General features: G+C 38.9%; 1 protein-coding gene across 8 annotated transcripts in view; it reads right to left on the bottom strand.

Annotated features, from left to right (window-relative positions):
- Window positions 1-14,693, bottom strand: part of camk2d1 (calcium/calmodulin-dependent protein kinase (CaM kinase) II delta 1) — a 47,586-nt gene that overhangs the window by 14,414 nt on the left and 18,479 nt on the right. For 4 of the 8 annotated variants that reach the window (XM_081694826.1, XM_081694824.1, XM_027013117.3 and 1 more), the window contains exons 3-10: window positions 12,624-12,683; window positions 11,254-11,308; window positions 9,204-9,269; window positions 7,482-7,554; window positions 4,406-4,508; window positions 3,258-3,341; window positions 701-795; window positions 121-243 (exon numbers count right to left, since the gene is read on the bottom strand). In XM_081694826.1, the coding sequence (XP_081550952.1) occupies window positions 121-243; window positions 701-795; window positions 3,258-3,341; window positions 4,406-4,508; window positions 7,482-7,554; window positions 9,204-9,269; window positions 11,254-11,308; window positions 12,624-12,683 (659 nt within the window). Of the gene's footprint in view, window positions 1-120; window positions 244-700; window positions 796-3,257; window positions 3,342-4,405; window positions 4,509-7,481; window positions 7,555-8,337; window positions 8,411-9,203; window positions 9,270-11,253; window positions 11,309-12,623; window positions 12,684-14,693 lie in introns of all 8 variants that reach the window. The other 4 variants (XM_081694827.1, XM_081694823.1, XM_027013116.3 and 1 more) reach the window with 1 other exon arrangement.

Here is a 14,693-nt window from a genome sequence, read left to right as displayed (position 1 = left end):
TTGGTGATGATAACCATTAGAATGGTTAAAGAGGAAGGGAGAGAGGAGGTGAGTGTAAGATGGAGAGAGGGAGAGAGAGAGAGAGAGAGAGAGAGAGAGAGAGAGAGAGAGAATGCATACGCAGATCCAAGGGTGTTTGAGGGCCTCTGCAGCAGTGATGCGTTTGGCTGGGTTGATGGTCAGCATCTTATTGATTAGATCTTTGGCCTCTGGGGTCACTGTGTCCCACTCAGGAGAAGGAAACTGAACACACAAACACAAAAACATTATAAAGATAGAAAACGAAAACCCCGAACTACGGATACGCAAGCTGATGGAAATCAGTGGCCCCGGGTGTGACATGTAGGGCAGTGGAGCAGCAGGCTGCCAGGGGAAGAGAGCCCTGGAAACCTGGGCCCTTAGAGACCTGCTAGTACTCAGTAAGAAGTGAAATTCCTTAGTCCTGTCTTAGCAGTCCATGGTTGGGGCCCCTCACAGACTTAATGTGCAGGCCTCAAACTGGGTACACATGAATTGCTACAATTCATTGAATATTTAGTTAGTGCTAATTTACTACCTCTATCCCACTTTTATGATTTTCTCTTTGGTTAAATTATCACCATGAAACTTTAGAAAAAGAACGTTATGGTTACAGTTAACTCTCTCTCTCTCTCTGTGTGTATGAGAATGAGAATGAGAGAGAGAAATCTGTGTAACTCACATCATAGGCACCAGCCTTGATCTGCTGATACAGCCTGTGCTGGTCCTCATCCCAGAAAGGAGGGTAACCCACCAGCAAGATATAGAGAATCACACCTTTAGGCAACAAAGAGTCAATCAGTAAGTGAAAACAAACTTGAATCAGAGCATCCATATGCCACACCTGGAGCAGTACGTACCTACGTACATACCTACATACATACCTACCTACCTACATACCTACCTACCTACCTACCTACCTACATACCTACCTACCTACATACAATACATATTTTATACATACATACAAACAATACATACATATGAATATGAGAGAGAGAGAAATCCTCCTAATTAATTTACATTAGTTTACAACAAAGCTCACTATTGTAATGTAATTATGATATAAAAATGACCTCATTTGAATAGAAAAAGTGCATTTGAATGAGTGAGAACAGCCATATGCTGCAATTAGCACATTTTCAACTTGGTGGCAGAAGCTGCCCACGCAGCACTGGACTGATATCACTGTGGCGATACATTTTTCTACAACATTTTTCTGCTACCTGTTCTGCAATCATGCATCTGTCACTTTGAACATCTTACAAAAAAGACTAACGTTATAGCATTATTTGGCAACCTAGTCCATCACAAGATTCATCAGGCAATTTAAATGGAAGCCAATCACCAGAAGTCTAACAGCAGCTGTGTTTGAGTGAATTATTTATTAAGTGTCTGTAGTACGTGGATAAACACTTCCACACAGGTCATATTTGCAGATAACATTTGAAAGTTAGTGATCATGTAACTAATAAGCTGGCTAGATTCTGGCCACAACAATGTGAACCACAATAATTTTGTGCATAAGTCTATACAGAGTAAATACTATATAAGTGATGTTGAGGAAATGTGTCCATCTCATATCTCTGAAAAGGATTCCAGGTGACTAACTACAGTGTACAGTCTACTGTAGTAAAAGATGTAGATATTCAAAATTATAGTGAAGTAAACAAGGTTTCCTGAGAACCAGGACATTTTGGACATCTTCATCAGATTTGCAAGAAAAATACTTCAGACGTTCTAGGAGGAGGAAGCAAATTATATTAGAAAATGTAGTCATTTAAATCATAATATTCCATGGGGTTCTAAAGGTCAGAGAGTATAGATCAGCTCATTGTTGCAATTCAGCCAGTGGTTTTCAACCTGTGGAAATGGGGCCACAGTGGACTGCAGTGGTACTGCTCAGGGGCCATTGGCTCAGGGGCCACTGGTTCCTTTCTTTTCTTTTTTTTCTATTTTTCAAAGCTATACATATACATAGATATTTCTGCAAATGTAATTTCACGTGACGCATTGTTTTATTTTTGCAAATAATTGACGTCAGTCAAGCTCATCGTCACGGAATGCTCGCCTCCCGCGAGTCACATGTATTGGGAGGATCTGTTTGTGGCCACACCTGCACCTTGTTTGTTTATATGCATTTAAACCCGTGTCAAAGTGTGCAGAGTGTTATTGTTGACGTAACGTGTTAATGTGGTGTGTTGTTGATAACGGTAATGTTAAATGTTATACTCCTCATTGTTAGATGTATACGTGCTTATTGTGTTCATTAAGTGTTAATCGTTTCATGTTCATGTTCTTTGTTTGTAACACATGTGAGTGTTACACGTGTCGTTGGAGCCTGTGCATCCTGCCCCTCGCCCTTCGGGTCACCCAGCTAGTTATAAAATAGTATGGATACACTCAATAGTACTATTATAGAATAGTACACTCAATTATGACGAACTGGTAAGTGTGCAACAAAACCACTTGATGCCCAGGTAGTTCCAGACAAGTTTAAGATGAGTTCTATATCGATATAGTTACTAAACCCAATGTTAATAGACTGCGGACAGTCACACAAAGTAACATTAGTAACCAAGCTGTGACATGAATGATTGTTACTCTTTTATGCATAACTTTAACAATGGGCAAAACTAAACTAGTAACAGGACTTTAGATTTTGATTTACTTTGCAGGATAGAATTAGTAATGGGCTGTACTGAAACAAAAAAGAAAAAATAAATAAATATATATATATAAATATATAATATATATATATATATATATATATATATATATATATATATATATATATATATATATATGAAAAAACCATGGAATAAGTGGATTAATCTACTTCAATTGGTGCATTATGTGATTTTAAGACAGAGATGAGACAACTGCTTCACAGCTGTGTGTTCACAGGGTAAAATGCATGGCTTAGAATGGGTTAACCCTTACATAAGCAAAGAAATATGAGCCATGAGCCTCTTCAGATTGTCCTTTTCAATCAATTAACTGAATCAATTAAAATTAATCAAATTAACTAAAAATCAATTAAACCAAAATATGTGGGTTTATGCAGGAAATGTGTGATTTCATTGAAAATAGTTTTCAGTGACATAAGATTACTGTTTGTTATATATTCATCTAAAGTCTTAAACTACGATTAATTGCACTTTATTTTTTAGAAGCCAAGACTAAAAAATTATGCAACTGCTGAATAGCATAGCAAAAAAAGCGGGGAAAATACGAACCACAGGCCCACATGTCGACTGGTTTGCCATAGGGCTCCTTCCTTAACACCTCAGGAGACAAGTAACCAGGAGTCCCAGCAAATCCTGAGAGACAGAAAAATTCAAAAGATTCCCAAATGTAACACACTTGACCAAATATGAAAAGCAAATAGGATTCAAACTAATGTGATGCATTATGATCTGTTAATCTACAAGGTGTTCCTCCCTTAAAGTGACACCAGGGGAGATCACTTCTGCTTTTTTGTCCAAGCAATGCAGCTTAGTTCTAAAATAAACTACTCGACCCTCCATAATGAGGTAGTCATGTGGAAAATAACTAGAGCTAATTGTAAAACTCCGGGGATTATCATACTTGCATGCTAATTCTGATGGGATTAGTCAGAAAAGAAGAACACCATGCAACATCCATGTAAAAGTACAGTGATAACATCAATAATTTTCAAACAAACTTGAAATGTGTCTGGATAGGTCCTTCAACATTTGTTTGTTTTATTAAATACATGTTTACTATGCATGAAATCTTTTGTTGGATAATTAAAAAAAAAAAAAAAAATGTTATATGGAATTTCTACATCCACCTTAATTCCATCACAAAAAGTATATACTTGATGCCATACATTATAACCCTGTGTCTAAACCTCTTATAAAAACGCATCACAAAAGGGCTTAGATTTGTTAACTTGCTTTTCTGTGTGACACTACTGAATGCTGATGCCATGCAATGAAGATGCCGTTACAGCCCATTTATGTTTGCTTGAGAGAATGCTTTTAAAATAATCATCTCCACTGTGCCCAATTATAAAATCCACAGCAACGCTACAGAAGCCAAGGCAATGCTGCTTTGCAATATCCCCTGTGAAAGACTAAACGTGGGGGTTCACAGTAATAGATGGAGTTGCCAGACAGATGGAGAAGACATTGCTCAAAGAGACTGGCTTGCTTCCTTAGTAAAGTCTGTTCACAATAAGGATGGAGTTCTAATAAGGGAGTAATGCAAACTGTGAAAGGAAGGTTGGGAGGTATAATTTTAACTGTCATACATCAGACACAGTAATATTAGTGAGCACAGAGCAATTCAGAACTATAAAGCTAAACATGGTGAAAGCAGCTTCTAGTTGACAGATCAATTTATTTAAAAAGGTACGCACCAAACCATGCTTGCTGGTCGCCCTGAACCTCAATGGCCAAGCCGAAGTCAGCCAGTTTCACTGCGGCTCCCTTAAGTTTACTGGCCAGAAGCAGATTCTCAGGCTTGGGATGCAGAGGTAGAGAATAAGAAATCAGTTTGGTACACTACCTGTCTTTCTAGAAAATTTATGTGGAGTTTGTCTCGTACAAGACCTGGGTCAAGAATGTCAACAGAATCTTTAAAAGACTAGCTAGGTGTTATCCCCACATGTAAAAGGATTTAGCTCTGTTAAAGAAAATTATAAACCAAAACGTGCAGTACTGTGTGTTCATGGATAAAAGCATTTTTGAACCAGGTCATGCTTAATGGTCTGTTTTGTCCTCAGGGTTATGCACTGTCACCACAAATGATGACAAATATGAACAATGCGATGACCAAAGTTCCAATTTCATTAAACAGGAACCTCACGATGAGCACCACAGATGCAACATTTAACTCTGAAACCAGTAACTGGTCAGCATTAACATTCAAAAGCTTTTGAATGCCGTTAATCTAAAAAATGCAATAACTTCCTTTGGTGAAAACAATTCCAGACAAATGTAGTTTATTCTGGTTAAATTATTGTTGCACAGATTGCAAGATGCTTCTACAAATGTCACCTATACAGACAGAACAGTAACTACTCATGCATAACCCATTAGGACAATTGGAACTTATAACTGTGCGCTGAGCTATGGACAAAGCAGGACAATCAATTCTGTTTCTTGAATGGTCTTGAAAAATGCAACATTGACTTACAACAAGAGACTGAATGCAATGCTTATGACAGTACAAAAGTAAGAAAGTATTGCAGAAGAGGGAAACTGCTTTAGATTATGTTATGTTAAATATAAACCAGGTGAAATGTAATGTAGATAAATTAGCCAATTATTGAATTTGACTATTCTTTTCTATGTGGGCCTTGTAACACATTCATAGGTTGTACAGGGCATATATGAAATATGCTTATGTGTGCATTATCTGTTTTTTTTTGTTTGTTTGTTTGTTTCATATTCAAAATGCCCATACCCATGTTTTTTTTTAGAAATGACAAATCGCACATTGCAATACATGGATAGCATGAATGCCAGCGTTTGGCTTGTGAATGTAAAGAACACTTATGAATGTGTTATTCAGCTATTAGTTCAAAGAGAGCCAAGTGATACCTACATAAAATGTGTACAGTATGTTGCACAGTACCAACAGGGGAACTGATATTAGAACACAAATGTTCAAAGAGGTCAGTTCAATTGGGATGTTACATCACGCTGCAGTTAGATGTGCAGTCGTTCTGCGATTTGTGAAAGGAAACACCGGACTAGCAAGGTGCCTGCATGCTACAGGGCAGTGCAATCAATGTTAACATGCAGCCATTGCTTTTGCATACCTACAGATAACCCAATCCCCAACTTAGATTTACTATGCAATGTACAATGCTGAAAAAAATAAAATGTATAATACATCTTATGCCAAAACACCAAAAGGGCACAACTGAAAGACTATAAAGTCAACAAGGAAAGAGAAGAAAAGCAGGGTTAAACATTAGCATTTTATCATGAAAGAGAATTAATGAAGGGGTGAGGAGGCATCAGAGAGTGTTTTATATAAAAATGTTTTATATAAAATTAATTGTTATGTAACTAAAAAATATATATACATTTAAAAAAACCAAAACAAAACATAAAACAAGAACCAAAATGTCCAGAAAAAGATAAACATATCCAGGGCTGGTTTGTTTTGTTCACATTTTTGAGGCATGTCAGCACATGTCTGCATAAGTAAAATTCCTAAAACACTGAACTACAAGGAAAGTGTCAACTGACATAACTAATTAACTAACTAACTAAATAAATAAAATAAAATCCACCCACACAGGTAGAAATGAGACATCTTGTTGACTCTTTTCTGAAACATGTTGCTGACTTTAGGTGCTGTCTACCAAATAGGTATGATATACAATAGCTATACAATTACCTACCCTAAATTCATTTTAATTGCGTTTTCCCCATGTTAGTTCCCACTGGAATGTGCCTTAACAAAATAAGCCACAATAAACCTGAGCCTAAAAAAATTATATCCTTAAAAGGATAGTTTAGAAGGGATCAAAGGGAGAAAAAGAAAGAAGAAACATTGATTTATAATATATATTATAAATCATATATTATATATAACTTATAATAAATAAAGGGGAAAATAAAGAGAATAAAAGTTTTCACAATCAACAGCTAGTTCTTTGTTAAACTTTCGGTATATCCTTGCAACGAATTCCAAGCAGACATACATTACATTGTCACACAAATATGCATTTCCCAACAATGTGCCCATTGCAAAGAGCATTCTCTTTTTATTGATTATTTTACCTCTGTTCTTTTCTACCATTCACAATGGAAATGGCATAGCTACGACCAATCATTACAGGGCAGAAAATGAACTGCACCTGGCTCATTTGATTAGCAAATCAGAGCTCTGGGACATGGTCACTGCTGCGCTGGGGGTTGGAGGATGCTGTATCTCCAGCTGAGATGACGTTGCTTTCTACTCAGCAAAAATTCCTTTTAGCATACAGCGTCAAGTTGCCATTCACCAAGTACAGCTTACCTTCAGTAATACTTCCGATAGGAAGTCTTGTTAATGAAAATGCTCAAAGCTTAATGTATCATGAATCAAGATACAGAAAACACTTAACCATTCAATTGTTTGGGTAAGTTAAAAACTAAAAGCTAGGCCTCATACATGCTAGGCCCCACACTGGTCTGAGCTCCATAATTTAGCATGTAAAAAGCATAACTTTTGCCTGTAGCAGTTATTATGCCTCCTTACAAACCCTACAATAGCTGTACTGGAAATACAATTGACGCCAAAAGATTATGCCAACAAAACAAGTATTAGAATGAACAGGCCATCGAGAATTAACTGGGTTCAGATACAACTTGTCTATGACTTCAGCCTATATGAGGAATTAATAGATATCTCCACAGATTCAGTTTGGAGGCTATAGGTAAGAGGAAAGTGGAAAGAACCTTTGTTGTTCAGGACCCCCAAGCATCTCTACTCACCTTCAGGTCGCGATGGACCACACCCATCTGGTGGCAGTGCAGAACGGCCTCAAGGATCTGCTGAATGCAATGACTGCATGCAAACACCAGGGGGTGTGGGTTAGTGACAAGCACACACACTCTCTGCAATTGCAGTGAGCCTGGGGAAGCTAGGAGAGTATTTAGTATTGTTGACAGTGTTCAAAATGCAGGCTATTCTATGACCATTAAGAGGGGTTTTTATTTATTATATGCTGTTATGTATTGCCCAACTTTGACAATAGGATCAGATTTTATTATTAATGTGAAAACTGAAAGTCCAGAATGCAAATATACCACATTTTTAAGTAAGAGCTGACTGGGCTCAGACTGGTATCAAAATACTGCATCAACAATCTGAAGCATTTGTTTCTGGACAGCTTCCGATAGTTTTCAAGGGCTTTTCAGTCATCACTGCCCTCAGCCTCTTCCTAACTGCTTCCCCAGATCTCAAAGCAGAAGTGGTGTTTGCATCGGGGTGGCCACGGGTTTGACCCAACCAACATGTTCACGGGGCAGCTCCCTGTCTCCGTGTTACCACAGAGTCCATGATTACAGGCTTCCCCGCCCGAAACATCCTGTCAGGTCGAACCTCGCGGCCACTGGTTAGCTCACGTTTCTCTGCAGCTACATGCACATGGCCTTAGCTATCAAGGAGCGTGTTTGGTGTACGCCCCAAGGACCCAGAGCTGCATACCACTCAAGAGTGGAGAGTGTGTCAGGAAGGGAGTGGGGTTGGGGGCCGTGAGAAGAGAACCTTCACGATGGCGAGTGCTTGTTAAGTAGTCACCTAGGGAGCGGCACCAGCGTTTTAGAAAGCTTGGCCTGTTGTACTAACCTTCAAGTCTCGATGGACAATGCCATTTAGGTGACAATGATTTACACTCTCTAGAATCTGCTGTATGCAATGACTGTGAGAGAGGGAGAGAAAGACATAGCCAGAGAGCAAAAGAACAGAAGAACAATTGAGCAAGCACAATCAGAAGTAAACGACAGAACGGCCCACAAACAGGTGGAAAACGTGGAAGACGAAGCAAACTCCTTTCTTAACTCAAACACACGGTGCACCAGCACTGTGATTCATATCATCATACTGCACTATACCACAGTGAATACAAAACATTTAGTGAAATATAAAAACAGGAGACATTTAAGAGAGCATTTGGACTCTATAAAAAAAGGAAAAAAAGAGGGAAAAAAAAAAAAACAAGACAGACATCAGGGATTGCCTTCTGGACAATGACAGCATTTTCATTTAAACTAAAGATTTACATCAAGAGGGAACAAAAACAACATTTGGACCCACACCTCATTGCTAAAACAAAACTGGAGCTCATCACAGGGAAATGTGTACATAAATAGATGAAGCAACAAGCAAAAGACACACACACAAAAAAAACCAAACAGTCATTGCTCATAACTTGTGTACGACATTCATGTGGATTGAATTCTGTTCATTTAGCAAGATAGTTGTTAGTGCGCTGGCATTTTATCATTCATTTATTATTGACACTGGAAAGTAGATAAGGAATAAAGGATCTCAGGTAGTTCTTTGGCCTAAATTGATGAGACAACCTGGCCAAGTCAAACATTTATACTATTATTCTGGCATTTGCTTTACTTAATTTGGCATGTGCAATGATGTATATACATTGGTGTACTTGAATTAAAAACATTCAAGTACTGGCTAATGAGGACACTAACCTGGCGTCAGCTTCACTGTAGTATTCTCTGGCAACGATATCTTCAAACAGCTCACCTCCTGTGACTCTGAAAGAATTAGAATGAAAAAGTGAATTTTGTACAACACCTTGATTTGGAACTAAAGGACTAAAATAGAAAATAGTTGAAAATAATTTTAAATCCCTCATGGCATGGCAAAATTTAAGTGGCTGGCAAAAGTGCTTGCTAGATGAAACCTATATAAGTGGCCTTGGAATACATTTGTACATTTTCCCATTACTATGGATGTACATAAATAAATGTTACATAGCTAAAATATTGAAGGCAGAAGCAGGAATTGCTGCAGCAACAGGTAAAGTGACAGCGGCTTCTGAAAAACTCTGACACAATATGCTGATTTCCATCTAAATGTACAAGCCATACATTTAGCCTGCACTTCTAGGCTGAGCGTGATATTTTTGACAGGCACTCTTTTTGGCAACTCTTTAGGTTGTTGTTTTTTTTTTTTTTTAATGACACATACGCAAACCACTGCTAATAGCTTGGGCCTTTATGTAAGCAGTCTGTGTGCTACTCAAGTTCAAGTCCATGAGGGAGCTTTGTCTTAAGTCCCAGTGCAAAAGCACTCAGCACTCTTGTGACATAGATTTCAAATGACAACAGCCAAAATGCCTGCTGAGCCTGGACTCTCTTCTGGAGGAATGTAAAGTATAGAATATGCACGCCACCTAAATAAGGCCAGGAAACACCTTGTTTGGGGAAGTAAGGGCCCCTAATGAGGCTCTACCATGCTGGCTCCAAAGTACATAACAGACCATATGAAATTTCTACCTCAACAAAACATACACTTTGTAGCACAAATGCTCATGCATACATGTGTATGCAATGCGTGCATTAATAATGTATGCAGTAACTGTATAGTGACTTTTGCAAAACTGTCCTTTGTCACATAAAAATGATTTCCAGTGATCCATTTTCCTGATGTCACATGTTGCCAATTGACAAAAAGGTTTCACTGAAACTGTTTAGTTGTCATTTATGTCATTTTAAAGGGTTATTAGTCTCATCACTGTTGTTGCTTTAATGAGCTACTGAGGTGAGTGAGATCATTCAAACCTTTGATACAGCCTTCAGTAAACCAGCGTAATTGGCTGTACTGCAAAAAACCATTCAAGCTAAAACCAGAACTGAATATAGCACAATTCACCAAATTGCATTTATAAGGCAACAGAAACAAAAGGGTCAACTCTGCAAAGTAAGTCAATCTGCAAATTATTATGATCTTGATTTTGGCTCCTGAGTACAATTAGATTAGACCACAAAACAACACAAAAAGAACACAGTACTCAGGTACACAGTACCCAGTACTCAGGTACTCCATAGACACATAACACAGTAGCAAATCTATGAGGCGAGGCACTGTCACACAAACCTAGATTGTATTATTCTTCTTCTTCTTATTCATATTATTATTATTATTATTGTTATTATTATTATTACCACCATCATCATCATCATCATGTGGGGGAAAAAAAACAAAAAAAACAAAAAACACACCAAGATTGTCAATTTCCCTAGAGAAACAATGACAATTTAAAAGACACTTTAGAGAAATGTCTGCTCTTCCTCATTAATCAAAAAAATCACTAAAAGTGGTGAAACATTGAAGGGTCATTTAAAAGCTGGCAGCACTGTGAGGCTTTCATGGTCTGGCCTTTAATAAGCAAGCAGACAGGGCTTCAGAGAGGAGCAGCATGATGCTACAAACAGATGAAGACGTTTCAGGTGAAACGGTGCTGGAAAATAATTAGGCTCTGTTAGTCAAATCATCTCTGTTTCCAATCTAGGAAGGAAGTGTGCATGCACGCACTCACGCTCACATGCATGCCCGCCCATACACAGACATACAGCCAATTAGTGTGGGTTCACCAGGGCAGTGCACATTAGCAGCCTGCTGGTACTATAATTTTAGTTATATTTGGTAAGGGGAGGGGCCATCTAGGAGATGCATGACAGAGCTTTGTGTGTTCAACTGTAACAGTTACTGACGAGCACATGTATGAGTACTTACAAATCGAAGACAAGGTAGTGGAATCCCTCCTCAGATATGCTGTCATGGAGCCTGACTGTGGGAGCAGGGCAGAAAGACAGAGTGTGTGTGTGTGTGTGTGAGTGCATGTATGTGTCACTGCATAAATGCTTACATTTTTTCAGATTTTCAGACCACACATCAAAACAATAATTATTTATTAGCATTATATGATGAAGTTATACCAAATTTCTTTTTCTCCTTGCATTTAAATTACATGTGGCTACATTTCCCTTAGAAAGCAAAATATTTCCTTAACATTCGAGACTACCTTTGTGTTCAACTACAGATCAATGAGTCTCTCCCCCACCTAACAGAATGAAAGAGTGAGTCATCATATAGGAGCTGGAGGGACCACTAGAGACATGTCAGTGTGTATGTGAGAAAAAAGCGACTCCCTACGTAAATCAGAGGAATGAGACAACTTCACTTTTTTAAGACTGCCATAAAGGATGAAGAACCAGAGAGGAGACTGAGGGAGAAATCCAGGAATGAGGAATCCCCTTAGCATTTGCATCTCAGGCATCTTTTCTCAATAGAGGTACACCATATCTCCCTTCTTGTTTCCATAGCAACCACATGAGACAGGCTTTCCCAGCAGTTGTTGCCAAGGGGATAAAAAAGGGAGCACCTGCTACATTTTGGGAGAATCCATGCAAATGAAGACACTGTTGCCATAATGACTTTGCATAAACTTTCTCAAGTTAAACACCGCCCAGTAAGAAGTTACCTGAGTAAAGCAATCACCTCTTCTCCAATAAATCTAAACCTAAAACTGCCTAGTGCGAATTGACCCACAATCCTATTCTCACCAAGGCATCATCTTTGATCTATATTCTCCATAACAACTGCATGTCTACCATTATTACTATGACAACAAACATCAAATGAAACCGCTAATCAGTCCCACCTCCACACTCCTTTGCTTGGAAGGCAAAGGTCCAAAAAAATCAGCAGCCTGCTCAGAAGCTCGGAGGAGTGCCCTCGGCTGTTCCTGGGGCCCTGGACGAAATCTCACAGCTGACACTGTGCCAAGCTCACTCATCACCCCTTTGATTATAAAGCCACGTTCACCTAATTAAGGGAAAGTTTATTAAGGAGCTTTTTACTAATGAGCAGCACCATTGGAAACACAGAGGTCTGACTGGTCATAAATCTGTTTGGTACATGGAGGTGCACTGGCGAGTTTTTATATATCCGTCACTTATCAGTGACCAAAAAGTAAACATTTTACATATTTTGAAGAGGTCTTAAAGTCTGTCCGCCTGTGCTTGTTAATCGGTGTGCATCTGTGTGTGTGTGTGTGTGTGTGTGTGTGTGTGTGTGCGCGGTGTGTGAGAGACGACACTCACCGATGTTGGGGTGCTTAAGGAGACGGCAAATGCGGGCCTCTCGCTCCAGCTTTTGGTGATCTGCAGACATAGACAACCGGGCATTAGAATATAGGAAGACTCAACAGTATACTCAACATCATCACGCACACTTTGCGTGATGCTCACCATCTTTCTAAAGGGCACCAGTTACCTCGTGCAACCGTGCGGCATTATTCCCGGATCTCAGCTGTGCCCTGTGGCAGCAAAAGCCACAGACCTGGCAATGGCCAAAAGGCTCACCACAGCTTTCTCAGAGGCTGGACCCTTGTGCATCATCATTCATATACCTGGATTATCTATTCTACATACCTGTGCCACAGAACTATGTTTCCCACTGCCCTTCTGGGGCCCTCATGCTCTGCAAATATGTTTTTCCAAATCCTATACATGGCACCTGTAATCAATACTTCATCACATTCTTAATGAGCTAGCAGAGATGTTGTCAATGGTTGGGGAAAAATGAGTGCAGGGACCAAGTGAGCATTGGAACGATTCTGCTAAATCAATGTGTTGGGTAAAAGCAGAACCTCACAGTTAAAACATGACATGATGGGTCCATTTTAAAACCCATAAGCTTTACATGCATTCATCCTGTAAATGCACTGAAGAGTATGGCCAATTTCCAGTGCTTGGCTTAGAATCAGTATTACTTCTTTCTAAATTAACTAAGTGAATTGCTATTCGATTCTCTTGTGATGGTCTGCTACTGTTTAATAACTATAATCAGTGTATTAGACATGCTTTGAGTTGTCACACATATTGGCTGGCAGTGGCTGGAGGCACAGGAGAAGGGCAGTGATAGAGAAAATGGCTAAGTGCCTCCACAGAGAGATTCCAAGTAAGCATAGTTACTGATTTGAACATGGCCTAAAGAACTGTTTTAAACAAGTGCATCTCTGCACATTTACTTGCCAAGCACAATATAAGCAAAGCACAGCAATTGCAAACTTTACTTACATGCAGATGCACAGTTCAAAAAGGTTTAATGCCAAAAGTCCATTTATCCAAATCATTGGTCAAACATGCAAATCTGAGATATACAGCGGATTTGTGACATTTTTACACAAAAGAATCCATACTCTATTTCTCTGTCTAATCACAGTGAATTAACAAAGTCATAATCCTATTTGAACCAATTAGAAACATGCTATACATATGTGCCCTAAGCAATCATCTGCTTCATTCTGAGAATAGGTCATTTGAGGCATAACTGTATAATGCTGTGCACCTGCTCTACTCTTCACATTCCTGAATCCCTGAATGTCATTACTCAGTAACATTTAGAGCAGACAACATATGACAACTCTATGACACTGAAAGAGCAAGAGAGAGGAGAGAGATACAGATAGAGACAGTAAAATGTCCCACTGAAGATGACACAATCATTAGAAGATGATAGGATTTGCGTGGGGGGGGGAAGACACTTGTATTTGTCTGTGTTACTGTTTTGATGTCATGGAGAATATCAGCTGTGTATCAACTGGCATTTCAACTCAGACAATCAAGTAGCCCACCTCCTGATACTGTTAAAGCTTTGAAATGTCACTGTTCTCGTAAGCATCACTCAGACTCAGATCTAGATCTTCCATGTATTAAAAGTGCTGGTTTGACCCAGTTCACTGATGTCCCAAATGACGGAAAGAATGCGGGAAATTGGGGTGGCTATTTTCAATGATGTTCAAACAGGCCTTAACGTGTAAGAGGGAAAGACACACATGCCCACACCAAGCTGTAAGGTACAAATTAAAGTCTCCATTTTAAACAAATAAATCTTTTTTATAGTGTTAAAAACAATAAATGTCCTTGACCTAGGAAAATGCATCTCATATACAGTGGCCATGTCATAATTCAAAATCCAAAAAAGTTACTTATTGTTCTGATTAAAGAAGAGAAAGATGTTATTGTGTTGAAGTGTTTTCTTTCACCACTTGTGAGGACTTCACAAAGGTACTCTGCAGCATCTTCATACTGGCAAGCAGTGTCCCATCATCAGCATTATGTCATCCTGATGCATCAAAAAACCGCCGAGCTACAAAGTCAGTTATCATA

The sequence above is a fragment of the Electrophorus electricus genome, chromosome 13, assembly GCF_041902795.1.
Source record: "Electrophorus electricus isolate QZ-2024a chromosome 13, ASM4190279v1, whole genome shotgun sequence".
In the NCBI taxonomy this organism is placed as follows: domain Eukaryota; kingdom Metazoa; phylum Chordata; class Actinopteri; order Gymnotiformes; family Gymnotidae; genus Electrophorus; species Electrophorus electricus.
The sequence above is the reverse complement of the archived record's forward strand: the minus strand, read 5'-3'. Positions and strand labels throughout refer to the sequence as shown.